Source organism: Globicephala melas, chromosome 5 (genome assembly GCF_963455315.2).
Source record: "Globicephala melas chromosome 5, mGloMel1.2, whole genome shotgun sequence".
Taxonomy (NCBI): domain Eukaryota; kingdom Metazoa; phylum Chordata; class Mammalia; order Artiodactyla; family Delphinidae; genus Globicephala; species Globicephala melas.
The window spans coordinates 52,984,669-53,000,737 of NC_083318.1; the positions used below are offsets into that span (position 1 = coordinate 52,984,669).

General features: G+C 36.1%; 1 protein-coding gene across 1 annotated transcript in view; it reads left to right on the forward strand.

Annotated features, from left to right (window-relative positions):
* The window catches only part of STIM2 (stromal interaction molecule 2), a 168,614-nt gene that overhangs the window by 63,107 nt on the left and 89,438 nt on the right, over window positions 1-16,069 (forward strand). The window contains exon 2 of the mRNA XM_030832235.3: window positions 3,204-3,334. Coding sequence (XP_030688095.2) covers window positions 3,204-3,334 — 131 coding nt within the window. The remainder of the gene's footprint in view (window positions 1-3,203; window positions 3,335-16,069) is intronic.

Below are 16,069 nucleotides of genomic sequence, written 5' to 3' on the forward strand. Positions count from 1 at the left end.
TAATTGATAGTTATTGTCATCATTATTTTGTTAGTATAACTATTAGCAGCTTATGTTCTTGCCCATTCATGTCTTCCTAGAGAACACTTGCTCATCTTTTAAGAATCAATGTGTAAATATCACTTTCTCCTCAAATCTTCTTGCTATACAGGACTACTCCCTTAGTTTTACTGCCATTATATATTTATTACATGTCTGTCATTGTACTTGCCATATTTAACTTTGCTTTTACCCTTTGTATACCTGGCTTCTAACCTGAAGTCTGGCTTTTATGTATTTTGCTAGATAAGTAACAAATTAAGAAGTTTATTTAGTTGGCTTCTAATATTTATATTTGTTTAAACTTTCAACATATGTCTGTTACTGTGGTAGTATACTTATTGTAAAGGTTTTTTCAAGGGGAGTGTGAATTAAAGGTACGTTATTCTCAAAAGGAGAAGTAATCTAAGAAGTATAGGTCTGTATTTCAGATTATGTCTGTCATTTATGAGGTATCTAGTGATCCCCTTCCTTGGGACACATTTATGCTTCTTGTTTCTCTCTGCTTCTCAGCCAGGTTCTGGCAGTATCTATGATAGCAGTCCTTTATTCTTCTCTGACACTGGTGACACTGACGCATTTATGTTCATTATACTGACACTCGAACATGAATTGGAGTCTTGAAGACTGGTGTGAATCCCAGGTCTGTCATTTCTAGGGGTGTGATCTTAAGAAAGTAACTCATTAGTCTCATTTCCTCATCTGAAAAATGGAGATAATATGTTCCTCACACAGGGTTGTAGGGATTACATTATGTACATGAAAGAGCATTGGCTTCTAGAATATATCAGATGTTTCTTATTAGGTGAAATCATTTTAATTCAGTAACTCTGTTTCTGCAGAATCAGATTGAGCGTTTGTTTGGCTTTGGGTAGAGGAAAACAAGGTGGAATTTAACAATGGTGTTGATTGCTGACTTTGGTTAAGTCTTACTCTGTTTCAGCTGATTCCTTTTTTTCTCAGTGGAATGTGCTGGTCTTGATCCAGAGGAAAGAAAGGAATGCTCAGCATAATAATGCTAGAAAGATATATCACACCACATTGCATTTAACACAAGGTGAGGGCACCAAGGGGAGGAAATTTGCCTTAGTTGGGTGTCCAGCACCAAGTACAGGGCCTGGCACATGACAGGCACTCCATATCATGTTTAAATGAACAAGTGATTCTGTTTAGATGAGAAACCTGTTCTGGCTATGGAGTACATAGTGCATTTTGGGTAGCTAAGGTAGATGTCTGTAAGATGTTGGCAAAGGAGACTGATTTTGGTATTTTAGCAGTTGTCTTTGAAACCATTATACCTGATTCATTATATGTACAGTTCTTTTATATCATATTGTATAAAATGCATAAATGTATAAATGTATAAAATTGTATAAAATCATATTGTATAAAAAGCTTAAGCTTTTTAATGTTTCTGCCGTCCTCACTGTTGACTTCGCTTAGAGAGTTTGACAACAAAGCCTATTTAATCAGAGTGAGTGATGCTGAGACTTTCCTTATTGTACTAGTTGTAATAACTTTCACTTCATATGTTTGTTAGCAAAATAAATACGTGTTAAAAATATGTCTGCTGGAGGCAGTAGCATGTTGTATACACATCTTCTTCACACCATGTGTTGTTGTGATACCTGAGAGCTTATATTTTATTTTGCATCCATTCAGAATAACTTGTGGGCATATGAGGGTTCTGGATGTCTTGTGAATTAGGGATCGTAATTGACCATTATGCCTGTAAGTTCTTAGATTTTAGCAAATCTTAATCAGAGTTTTGAATATTTATACACATATTTATGTCACATAACTTATAATTTCATTTTTAGAGAGTTTCCTTTTCTGTTTCCTTCCCTTCTAAGATTAAAGGAATCAAAATTAAGTTTCAGATTAAAAACTTAAAACTATTAAATGTTAAATTGCCAAAATGTTCTATAAGTAGAACATGCAGGTAATATAGGCTTAAATTGTTTTTTTTTTAGAAAATTATTAGTTTGTCTCCAGGACTGGCTTCTTTTCTTGTAATTTTTTTTCCTAAATGCAGAATTAGATATTCTTAGGCCGTTATGGCTGCAATAGAGCTTAGTAAACATCTAGTCTACTTGCTTTATTTTAGAGAGGTAACTAAGATACAAGGACAAGTGATTTGTCCACAGTCAGTTAATTCATAACAGGACCAGATGATAAACTAGATTTTTAACTATTGTTGAGGAGATGGCCATACTGTGGCTAACCCTTCTGTTATGCTAATAACCACTTTAAACTTTAAGACCATACTGTTCCTAGAAATACATGTGGATCTGATGATGTTTTAAAAGGATATTATTTTAGTGACCTGGTAGAAGTCAGTTCCTGGAATTTGTCAATCCAGCAGTCAGCCAGATTGGGTGTGAGTGAAGTTTTGGCAGTACTTTTCCATTTTGGTATGTAGACTGTTTACTAATTGAGTCAACAGGAGGTAATTTTTACTAATCTCATTTTAAGCCATGAAAAGCCCCACATTCTCTTTAAATTGTTAGTTTTGACAGCCTAGATGTGAGGATTCACTCATTTTCCATAGGAAAAGGTTTAGCCAATAAACATGTTAAGGAAAACATGAAGAACAAGATTTTTAAAAATTCAGTTTTTCCTTGTTGAATCTAAGAAGTTATACATTTTATTTTAAAAAGTCATATGGTGGACTCTTGGATTCTGTTAGATAGAAAAATGATTAAAAAATGTCTAAGGATCATGTGAATAGTCTTCATTTCTTTTTCTTGTATTCTTTGTGATGTTTCCCTAGGACTTACATTTTAAACTGGACTATATAAAAATAGCACCTTGTACTCTGTGATGTTTAGTTTTTTTTTCCTTTTTTTAAAGGAGAGAGTTTATCTGTTTTGGGGGAGGAATAATTTATAAATATAATGATCTGGATAAGAAGAATGTAGACAACCTGAATTTAGTACTGGTTTTAGTTGACTAATATCAATTAAATTGAATTATTTATTTTTAGTCAGTGTGTTCATGTATTATACTTTTGATGTGAAGAATACCCTACTAGACTTCTTAAAGCCTCTTAGTTTGACTTAGTCTGAAATTTAATTTGTTGGTTTTGTTTTAAATTACATTCTCTTGACTGTAGCTTGTGTTTGGGGATTGCAAGTTAGTAATTGCCCTTTGTTCTATTTCAGATCCCTGCATGTCACTGAGTCCACCATGCTTCACAGAAGAAGATAGATTTAGTCTGGAAGCTCTTCAAACAATACATAAACAAATGGATGATGACAAAGATGGTGGAATTGAAGTAGATGAAAGTGATGAAGTAGGTGGAAACCCTTTTTCCCTGGTATTCTCTTAAAACAGAATGACCAAGTTTTTAGTCTTAAATTTTCCCGTTATTCCTTGTATGACTCAACTCCTTCATCTTCATCATCTTTAGTTTTTCTCTTTACATTTTAATTTTACCCTTTGTATTTACATGGTTTTTCTTTTTTCTTTTTTTTCACATCTATACAGGTCTTCTCAGTTTTATAAGAATTCCCACTCTGTGTACTTGGGTTTCTCAAACATATATCCTATTCTGACTATGTCAGTTATCTATTGCTGCTTTACAAACCACCACAAAATTTAGTGGCCTAAAACAACATTTTGTTATTTCTCCTGATCCTCTGGGTTGACTGGGCTTTGCTGAGCACTTTTTCTGTTCCCGTAGTTATGGCCTGAGAGTCACTGTGGCAGTTGCATTCAGTTGCCAGCTCTACTGGGCTGGAATATCTCAGATGACCTCTTTTCCATCAGAGTCTCTCTCCATCCAGTCTCTCATCATTCAGGAGTCTAGCTCAAGCTTCCTTACAGCATGGCAGCCAGCTTCCAGGTGGCAGTGTTCCAGGAGAACAAGTTTCCATGTGAAAGTGCTTATCATGCCCCTGCTTGCCAATGCCTGTTAATATCAAATTGGCTTAAAGCAAGTTATTTGGCTGAACTCAGAGTCTGTGTTGGAAAGGATTATACAAGGATATGAATACCAGGAGATGTGGTTTACTGGGGGTCACCAATGTCCTAATCTACTGTACTCACCGTACAAATAAATAGTACTTTATTTCTTAAGCATTCTCATCTTACCCCTGTCTATTGTCCCTTTTAGTTTTCTTCTTAGAGGTTGTTTTCTTTATTTGACTATGGTCTCATTCTAACCAAATTCCCCAGTCAGTTTTTAGTTCTTTTCACTCTTTTTGTTGTATTTGTCACTGTTGAGATGCTTCTCTTTTAGTTTACATGATACTAAATTACACTATTTTCTACATTATTATCTAATGTTGTATAACAGTGACATCCTCTCATCACATTTTTATCTAATCACATTGTTATGTAACAGAAACATTCTCTAAAGATCGATTTTTGACCTGCTGTATAAAACATTTACCTTGAGAATGCTCATCCACTTTCAGATTACTTCTGATGCCTCCATCTCTAAACCAGTCCAGATTCTGACCTACATATATTGCTTTCTGCCTGACATCTTTTGAGGGCTCTTGTTTTCAGCTTAGTTTATCTAAAGCAAAATCCCAGATCTTCTCTTTGAAATCCCTCACTGTTCAATGGCAATTGTGGACCTACTTCTCAGTTGTTACTCTTTTATTTAATTTTTTTAAAGTTTATTTTATTTATTTTAAATTTTTGGCTGCGTTGGGTCTTTGTTGCTATGTGCGGGCTTTCTCTAGTTGTGGCGAGTGGGGGCTACTCTTCATTGCAGTGCGCGGGCTTCTCATTGCGGTGGCTTCTGTTGTTGCGGAGCACGGGCTCTAGGTGCACGGGCTTCAGTAGTTGTGGCACATGGGCTCAGTAGTTGTGGCTCGCGGCTCACGGGCTCTAGAGCGCAGGCTTAGTAGTTGTGGTGCATGGACTTCGTTGCTCTGTGGCATGTGGTATCTTCCTGGACCAGGGCTTGAACTGTGTCCCTTGCGTTGGCAGGTGGATTCTTAACCGCTGTGCCACTAAGGAAGTACCAGTTTTTACTCTTTTAAATTAGGAATTGGCAGACTTTTTCTGTAAAGGACCAAATTATGCGTTGAAATATGTCCCCCCCCAAAAAAATACTTTGAAGTTCTAACCCCCAGTACCTCATAATGTGACCTTATTTGGAAATAGGTTCATTTCAGATGTAGTTATTTAAGAGGAGTGTATATTGGAGTAACATGGGCTCTTAATCCAATATGACTGGTGTCCTTGTAAGAGAGGAGAACACCATGTGGACAGACAGACACAGGGGAGAAGATGATCATGTGACAGTGGATGCAGAGATTGGAGTTATGCAGCTACAAGTCAAGGAATGACAAGGATTGCTGGTGACACCAAAAGCCAAGAGAAAGGCATGAAACAGATTCTCCCTTAGAGCCTTTCAGAGAGCATGGCCCTGCTGACACTTTATTTAGATTTATAGCCTCCAGACCCATGAAAGAATAAATTTCTGTTATTTTAAGCCACTCAGTTTATGGTACTTTGTTACAGCAGCCATAGGAAACGAATATAGGCCAGCTAGCAAATAGTTTAGATTTGTGTGAGCCGCATGATCTCTGTTGGATCTACTTAACTCTCCCATTGTAGTGCCCAGCAGCCATAGACAGTATATGAACTAATGGTCATGGCTGTGTTCCAATAAAACTTTGTTTGCAAAGACAGCCATCAGTCTGTAGTGTGCCAACCCCTGCTATAAATAAAATTTTGTGTTCTTAGAATTTATTCCTTTTTCTTCCTTTTTCATTTACCTGTTTTAGTTATTTACTTATTCCATTTTAATCTAGGTATTTATTATCTTATGCCTAGATTATTACCTCTAATTTTTTCCTCTCTAATCATCATGCATATCACTTTGAGAGTGTCTTTCTCTAGCTAAGAAATTTAACAGTGATTTCTTAGTACTTATTAGATCAAATATTAACTCTTTAGTCTTTTTTTTTTTTTTTTTTAACTATCTCTGCATCAGCTGTTTCATGCTTACTGAGAGATAATCTCTTCTCATTGTGGTTAAATCATTTTAATTAGAGTTCAGTTCTATTAGTACCAAAATCATGGCTTTCAGTTCAAAGTAGTCAAATTTATTTCTTTCATTTTTGGAACTGCAGATGACAGGATAGTCCTATTTTACATTGTTTACAACTTAAAAAGTATTTGAAGTATGTAAATATATTCTGTTGGTCGTAAAGTAGAGTAAATGAAATGAAGTTGATGATTATTAGGAGTTTTACTTGCTGGAATATAACAAAGTAGTTGTCATTTATTGAGGGTCACTTTATTATACTGAGTAACTCATTCTCTCAACATCATCACCATTCCTTCTCTTTCTTCCAGTACAAACACACACATACACACAATAAAATCAAGCTATAAAACTACTTTTTAGAAGTAATACTCTGAATTATTAGTGATGAATTGTTCTTTCTAATCCTCCCAAGATTGTCTAAATTGTTTACTTAGTTGCTAATATAGTTGCTTAAGATTTTGATTATCAAATAGTCTAACATAAATTCCACTTATTCCATAAATTATTACTATCTATATGAATTATGGAGTCAATAGAATTTTATGTTCATATATTTGATGCTCTTTGTAGAGGAAATTATTCTCTAGACTAAACAGATTTCCTGAAATTATTGTTGTACATTTTCTTAGTCATTTACAGTATTAGTTTGATCAAATTCCATGTCAACTCAGAGAGAGTGTAGTCTTTAGTAGATGAGTACTCTGTGCAGTTTCATAATTCTGTCCATCAATTAGATTGGAGATAATTTACAACACTAATTCTTGTACTGAGTTGAAAGGTTATAATTTTAAGTTATTACACTGATGGTGCTAAGTTTTCCTTTGATTTTGGTATTTCTGAGGAACTAATTATTGCTTAGATTGTTTTAGGTTAAGAAATATATTAATTCAGAGGGATTATTATTTTTTTTTATAATTTATTTTTTTTGGCTGTGGTGGGTCTTTGTTGCTGCACGCAGGCTTTCTCTAGTTGCGGTGAGTGGGAGCTACTCTTTATTGCAGCGCGGGGGCTTCTCATTGCTGTGGCTTCTCTTGTTGTGGAGCACGGGCTCTAGGCACACGGGCTTCAGCAGTTGTAGCTTGTGGGCTCTAGAGCGCAGGCTCAGTAGTTGTGGTGCACGGGTTTAGTTGCTCCGCGGCATGTGGGATCTTCCTGGACCAGGGCTCGAACGCGTGTCCCCTGCATCGGCAGGCGGATATGGTTAATTTGAAGAGTTTTAGTATTATAAAATGTTTGAAAAGAGTGGTGTGCACTTTCACTTTTTAAAGCTGGAATAGTTTTAGGTAGCCACATTTCAGAAGTTACAAATTAACTTATTAAGATTGGTTAATTCTGAGCCTAGAATAAGGCTAGATTCTTTATATTAAAAATCTACTTAATAAAATTACTTTTGTTATTAATTGATATATCAAGTTATAAATATTACTACTCTGGGGTGTTTTCTGACACCAACCAGTTCTTCAGTTTTCCAACACCAACTGCATTTCCAACAATTCAATTCAATTCTGACGCTCTCTCCCTGATCCCACAAGTTAAAGGGCTCAGTCTCATAATACTGCCCTTACCTCAGATCCCAGTCACAAGTCTCTGGTTATGTTTTTGAACTTCTGACTGACTGGCGATAAATCTGGGATTCCCATGGCTCCTTCCTCAGGTTTGAACATTTGCTGGGTATGTATCTGAAAAAAACAAAAAAACACGAATTCAAAAAGATACATGCACCCCAGTGTTCATAGCAGCATTGTTTACAATTGCCAAGATATGGAACCAACCTAAGCATCCATCAGCAGATGAGTGGGTAAAGAAGATGTGGTACATAAATACAGTGGAATACTACTCAGCCATAAAAAGAATGAAATTTTGCCATTTGTAGCAACATGGATAGACTTGGAGGGGTGTTAGGCTAAGTGAAATAAGCCAGACAGAAAGAAAAATACTGTTTGATAGCACTTATATGTGGAATCTAAAAAATAAACTAGTGAATAATACAAAAAAGAAGCAGACTCACAGATATAGAGAACAAACTAGTGGTTACCAGTGGGGAGAGGGAAGAGGGGAGGGGCAATATAGGGGTAGGAGATTAAGAGGTACAAGCTATTATATATAAAATAAATAAGCTACTGTACAACACAGGGAATATAGCCAATATTTCATACTAATTATAGAGTATAACCTTTACAAATCACCATATTGTACACCTGTAACTTATATAATATTGTACATCAACTGTACTTCAGTAAAAAAAAAAAAGGAAAATTTGCTGGAATGGCTCACAGAACTCAGGAGAACACTTTACTTATGTTTACTGGTTTATTAAAAAGGATATAACTCTGGAACAGCCAAGTGCTGTATATGTATAGGACAAGGTATGGTAGAAGGCGCATGGAGCTTCCATGCCCTCTCTGGGCATGCTGCCCTCCCAGCACCTCCCACACCTTGATATATTCACCAACCTGGAAGCTTTCTGAATCTCTAAGTTCAAGAGTTTTTACAGAGCTCAGTTTTCCCAGAGGTCAGGTAGCTGGGACTGAAATTTCCGGTTCTCTGATCCCTGGTCTTTCTCATGATCAGCCCCATCCTGAGGCTATCTAGGGGCCCCTCCCTTAGTCATCTCATTAGCATGAACTCAGGGGTGATTAAAGGAGGAAAGGACACTCTATCACTGAGGAAATTCCAAGACTTTTAAGAGCTCTGTTCTAGGAACCAGGGATAAAGACCAAATATATTTCTTATTATATCACAATTTAAAAAATATTTAAATATGGAAAAAATAGCAAAAATTCATATTTTTTAATTATTAAAAATACCTTCAAGAGAAGGATCTGTTGCAATTGTGTATAATATATAGACAGAGAGGTATTAAGTAAGCTTATGCAGATATTTGACAGCCGATTTGAATGTATTTGATTGCATAATAATTCCTAGAATTACAAGTTATTTTAATCTTTTTATCTCATCATCAGATAGTAAATGCTCAAATGTGTGAAATATTATCATTATCACTGTGCCAAACAAAGTAATCACGCATGGTTGTATAACTTATACTTCAATGGAATTCTTATTGAGTCTTAAATTTTAGTGGAATTCCAAATATTTTGTAATAAAAAAATAATAACTTTGTTAAAAAGTAAAACTTATGTTAAAAGAACTTAGAATTCTATCAGTATAATAGGTGAACTTGAATGTTTAAAAACAGAAGATATCTTTCTCTCTGTATTTCTTTTAATATGAATATTTAAAAGCAAATATAGTATGCTTCTGTGTTTTATTAGTACCCCCAAAAATCTAGAAATCCATTGTACAGTATGGTAGCTACTAGCTATATTTGTCTATTGAGCACTTAAAATTGAGGTGTGTTATATGTGTAAAATGCACTTCAAATTTTGAAGATTTACATAAATATTGAAATATTGATTACATGTTGGAAATGATTATATTATGGGCATACTGGGTTACATGAAATATAATATAAAATTAATTTAACTTGTTTTTACTTTTTAATGTGACTCCTAGGAAATTTTTAATCACATATGTAGATCACTATTTATATTGGACAGGACTGATCTTAGAGACTATAGTGTGTTGCAGGCTTTAAGAGAATGGGTTTTTTTTTTTTTTTTTTTTTTTTTTTTGTGGTATGTGGGCCTCTCACTGTTGTGGCCTCTCCCGTTGCGGAGCACAGGCTCCGGACGCGCAGGCTCATCGGCCATGGCTCACGGGCCCAGCCAGGCCCAGCTGCTCCGTGGCATGTGGGATCTTCCTCGACCGGGGCACGAACCTGCGTCCCCTGCATCGGCAGGCGGACTCCCAACCACTGCGCCACCAGGGAAGCCCAAGAGAATGGGTTTTTAGTTCTGTAGTTCTTGGACCAGTTTGGTGCCTTCAGTTCATTATTGCTACATCTTGATTTGTATTTCTTGTTAAAGTGTCTTTTTTTTAAAGAAGTGAATATTAATACTGTTATAGGTCTCTAGTAGCCATCATTAGGAAACTTCATGAATTTAATAGGAAACCTTAGAAATTTAAAAATACTTAATTTCTTGTGATTTTTGAATGGAAATATTGCTTTTTAAAAATTTTAGCAAAATATTTAGCATTTGAAAATGCTGGTTGGAAGCTTAATTTTTTTCTCTTTAGTACCTATTGTTTTTGGTCATATGAGAAAGCATTTACTTTTCTAGTTTATTCATTCATTTGATATTGAGCTAATATTTGAGGATCTATTCCATGCCAGATACTCAAATAGATCTTGAAATATATCAGGAAAAGAACAGACAAAATCTCATATAAATCTTCAAGCCCTTAGGCTAACATTCTGATGGGGCTTGTGACTAAACAAAACAAAACTAAACAAGACTAGACAAAACAAGACTAAACAAAGCAAGACTGAACAAAAAACTAAATAAGCAGGGGAAGGGGGATCAGGACGGGTAGATAATGGATGGCTGTAATTTTAAATAGGATGGTCATGGCAGGCCTCATTAAGAAGGTAACAAAGTGTGTACTGTTTGCAGTGCTTGGACAAGTAAGAGAATAAATATCTGGCAATTTTCCAGAGCTATTCTACAATTGAAATTGGAGGCCTAGGGGTGTTTCAGATTAGGAACAGGATATGCAGCTTTTGCTCTCTAGGTCATTGTCTTCTGACGCAAGATCTAGAAGATTAGATGTCAGTGTATGCTGAATTTGTGACCTGCTTAGATTGAGTTATTGATTACAGTTAAGTTTGCCTGTTCTGTCAATATTGAAGGTATTTTGGACAGTGTAGGTACTTGATTAGCCAATAATTTAAATGAGAGTATTGAATGGTTTTGTGGCCCTGAGCACAGCAGTAGGAGGCAATGAGAACTGACATTGTTATTGCCTACTTCATGACTGGAAGTTTTATTATAGTTCCTAGTGTGTATGAACCTTGTTTTCTGTTTTTATTTTTCCCCCTTTTTCTTTTATATTTTAAAAGGTTTCTTCCCCTTTTTCTACTTTTCCCCCCCTTTTATCCATTCTTCCCGTTCATTTATGTGATTCCAGATAGTTTTAGAATGTTATCAGTTGGTTTTGTATACATATGTATATAAAACCAACTTTAAGGCCAACTTATGTGAAAAATCTGGTTGTACCTGGTATTTGTTTTTCTTATATTAGCTATTCTGCCTGAAAAACACCTTTGTCATCATTTCTCGGTACACTTCTCAGAAAACTTAGTTTTAACCACACAGATGAATCTGTCTGAAACAAGGAGAGTCACTTAAGAAAATAGGCAAAAGTAGGGTTAGAAAAAAATAGGAGAAAATACATTTTAAAAAAGGATCGCTGAGTTTTGAATTACGTGGAGTATTGTTTCTAAAGGAATAACTGCGTCTGTTCTTTACTGAAGTTTTCTAAGTTAAAATTTCAACTTAGTTATCTATTATTGTGTAACAAATTCTTCCCAACTTAGTGGTTTACTAAGCCACTCACGGTTTTATCATCTCATGGTTTCCGTGGGTTCGAAATCCAGGAGCAGCTTAGCTGGCTCTTGCGGCTCTGGGCCTCTCACTAGCTGCGGTTAAGATGTCAACTGGTATTGCAGTCATCTCAAGGCCTGATTTGGGGAGGATTCACTTCAAGGCCTACTCATGTGGCTGTTGGCTCCACAGGTCCTCACTGGTTGCTGGTTGCAGATGTCGGTCCCCTGCCACATGCCTCTGTCCATAGGGCAGTGGTCTTCCCTGAGTGAGAGGGGCTGAAGGGGGTGGGGGGAGCACGGGGGTGGGAGAGAGAAAGTCGGGGGAGGGAGGGAGGGGGGGAGAGAGAGAGAGAGAGAGAGAGAGAGGGAAAGGACAACATGGAAGTCAAAGTCTTTTTATAACCTCATCTTGGGAGTCCTGTTTCATCACTTTTTGCCATATTCTGTTTGTTGGAAGTGAGTTGCTAGGTCCAGCTGATACTCAAGGGGAGGCAGTTAACACAGGAGCACAAATAAGAGGATGTGGGGATCATTATGAGCCATTTTATTTTATTTGTTTATTTTTGTCTTGTTATCTCATTTTATTTACCTTTTAGAACTCTTCCTATGAGCCATTTTAGAGGCTGCTTATCGTGGTTTGTTTTTGTACTCTGCTAGAGAGATTTGATGGGAAATTCTCAAGCCATGGAATTATAAAGTATAAAAGCAGTAAAGTTATATGACTTCCTTCAAAAGGCTTTGCTTTGGAAGTGACCCACAATAAGACTTTTCATGTTTATCTTTGTATTAGGATATGTCTAACATTTTAAAGCATGTTAAATTTGATTAAAGTTATCTACTGAGTAGTACTTTACATGCACAAATGTACCGGTACAACTTATTTGACTGAAGGATCACTTGGCGTTCACCTGAAAGGACAGGCAGGGCAAAGGTAAGGTGAAGAGAGTAGGTGCTAAAGAATTCTTGCTGTTAAATTATAATTATTGAGGTATTTTCCTGTATACTGAAATTTTCATAGTTTAATTAGTTAAAAACTTGATGCCATAAAAGCAGGCTTTAATTCTTTCTGGAAAATAATAGCAATAAGCATACAACTAGAATAGCAGAGAATGTTAATAGTTATTCCATAAAAAAAAGGGTTAGATGGCCAAAACTGAGAAATGATGAATTAATTTAGTTTTGTTACTGGAGGACTTCTCAAACTTGTATTTATGGCTTTATATACTAAAATAACAGAAAACATTTATTTAGCATTTACTGTTTGTTCCACACTGTAAGCACTTTGCATACACTATGGAATGGACTCCTCCTAGCAACCCTGTGAACTAAGAATATACCATAATTATCTATTTGCAGATAAGGGATAGGCTTAGAGAGATGAGGCAAATGCCCAGGGTCACCAGCTTATAAATGATAGAACAGACTGAACCCATGTTCTTGATTTCTAGTCTGTGTTGCTTTTCTATGTTAATATATATCATTAATCTCCATCATTATGCCCTCCCTGATACAATTTGTAAATAAATAGTTGTATATAAGTAGTATGTGTATATAAAAATATTTTTATTATATATACATTCTGTTATACCAGTGTTATGTCTTTTTTAAATGTTCATGAAAATATAAATTAAAAATGAGATAAAATTAAATATAAATGGAAGTTCTAATGTTTTCTCCCTCTAAAGTGGATTAGACTGTACATCCCTATGGGGTCTGGGCAACCGAATTTGGAGGCCACTGCTGTAATGAATTGTAAAGCAAGGTCTGTTATTAGACACATAGGCTTCATTCCATTTTTATAAGAACAGGCAATTGTGAGAATTTTTCAAAAAAGCAATTTCCAGAAACACTGATAATGTTAATATTCTTCTCTAATTTCCACATTTATTGTATACAGGTCTCTACTATACGGCACATCAATTACTGATATTCTTATGATGACCACTCTGCCTTTCATGACTGACATTAGCTCTGATACTGTGATATCTAGAAGAAATGATATTGTAAGAATAGAGGAAAAGTCACACTCATTTATACTAATTTAGAAAAAAAGGTAGGGAATGACCAAGGCAGAAAATTTAGATATCATTTTGATGAGAGAAGAAATGATTAAAATCTACACTTTATTTCCTTTGTTTGAAAAATACCTTTTTCTGTACATTTGCCTATGATTTTTTATTTTAGCTGCAAATTCTAAGTTAAAAAATTTAATTTTTAAATTTAATTTTTATTTGGAATGTGTCTAATTATTGATCTGTAGAGCTCATAAAAGAAGTAATGATTTTGAACACCTTTAAATAGGAGTCTGTGCAAGAAACATCCTTCTCGGGCTTCCCTGGTGGCACAGTGGTTAAGAATCCGCCTGCCAATGTGCAGGGGACACGGGTTCGAGCCCTGGTCCGGGAAGATCCCACATGCCGCGGAGCAACTAAGCCCGTGCGCCACAACTACTGAGCCTGCGCTCTAGAGCCCATGAGCCACAACTACTGAAACGCGCATGCCTAGAGCCCGTGCTCTGTAACAAGAGAAGCCACTGCAATGAGAAACCTGCGCACGAAGAGTAGCCCCCGCTCGCCGCAGCTAGAGAAAGCCCGCGTGCAGCAACGAAGCCCCAACGCAGCCAAAATTAAAAAAAAGAAAAGAAAAGAAACATCCTTCTTTTACCTAGGAGGAAGTCATCTCCTGGGGTTTGTGTACAGTATTTTGATCAAAATCTGTTAATATCTGTTTGTCACTTCGCTTATATCTGTTTGTCACTTTGCTTATTACCTCTTCTCTGTTTGCATGTTCTTAACTATGGCTGGAGCTATACAAAATAATGTGGAGGCTGTATACATGTTTTGGAAGTAAGGCAGAAATAAGGTTGGGGCACTCTTCCATTCAGTACTTTGTTTGCATTTAGCCTACAGAATGAGGAAAGAAAGGCAGTGAACCCGTAAGACAAAGTGGATTACTGCAGCCAAATCTTTGGGCCTCAAGGGAGAGAAGTGGAAGAAAAAGAAGTTGGTAAAGTTTTGAAAGATTGCTCTAAGGAATAAATCAAAGTGTGCTTCTGGGACAAGCAGCAACTTGTTAGAATCGTTAGGCCCCCTCTCAGCCCTACTGAATCAGAAACTTGGGGGTGGGGCCCAGAAATCTGTTTTAACAAGTCCTTCCATGATTCTGATGCCTGCTTTGTACTTTAATAAATTTTAACAGCTGTTTTTGCACTATACTTTTGTAACAGTTTTTATAATCTCAGGCATTATATTTGGCTATTGTGATGGTCTTGCAAAAGACATTTTTTCCTGCCCCTGTACTTTGTGATTTCACATTGGCCAAGTTCCACCTTAAAGAGGTCATGGACTTGCAGTTACTATAAAGCAGGGCTATATGTGTATTTTTCTGGGTAGAAGATTCTTTGCTTTTGTTAAAGTAAGATGGTTCTGTAGCCTAGAATGGTTAAGAACCACTGTATGAATTAATGGGATGTATCTTAAGAAAATATCTCATTTTATAGTTATATAAGCATAACTAGAATATTTCTTAAGTTCTAAATTTTCTATCCTGCCTCAGCATTTATTTACTTGAGTACCTGGGCTCTTATGTCTTCCCTTGACAATTATAGTACCTATTTACTAGACTTCCTCCTCTATCTCTTTCTTTTCCAATTCATTTACCACCTGCTGTTGTTATCTTTCTCTTTATAGATATTTGATAAGAACTAATTCTAGAGTATTTCAATTCATATACCTCTGTCTCCTTCAAAGCAACCACCGTAGAAACCAGAAGACTTTCTCTTTTCTTACCATCCAGACTGTCTCACCTCTACCTCTTCAATCTCTTCTTGATGATTCCTTAGTCACGGGTCATTCGAGAGCACCGTTGGTACTATATAGTTCAGTTATATATAGATTAAATATTAGGCTTTTGTTGTAGGAACTTAAATACCACAACAGTTTCTGTAGAAAGATGTGTTTCAAATAGCAAATAATGCTCTTAAATGCAACTGGCTTAACTGGGAATGAATAGTCTATGGTTATGAGTTCTGTCTATAAAGAGCCAAAAACTTCTGAGTTATTTTATGGCCATGAAACATTCAACCCAGGACCTTTTGCCTCTTTCTGGGAATTACCACAACCCCTGCTTCAACTGGTACATATTTTAGCCCCTTCCTCCAAATTATATCTGCTTTTCTTAGTCATACCAAATAATAATCATTAAAAAATACCATTTCCCATTCCTGTTCCATTAATTTTTAATTTACCTTACAAAGAGTTTCGTATTAAATACCGTTATAGGCTGGAAGGGAGCGGAAGCATGCGAGTGTGCATCAGGGCCTGCATGTGTACTCCTTCGGTTCCAGCCCGACCGGACTGCCAGTCCTGCCCTTTCCTCCCCCTCCTTTCCTGGGCATTTTTAGGATCACAGCATGGCATTGCATTTATGTAATTCTTTTTTTTTTTTTTGAGAGTTTAGCACACTTAACATATTGTTTCATATTGTAAAAGGTCTCTGAGTTTGGGTGGGTACAGAACGTATTTATTCCCATTTCACAAATGAAAGTAAAATTGTACCTTCACTATAACATT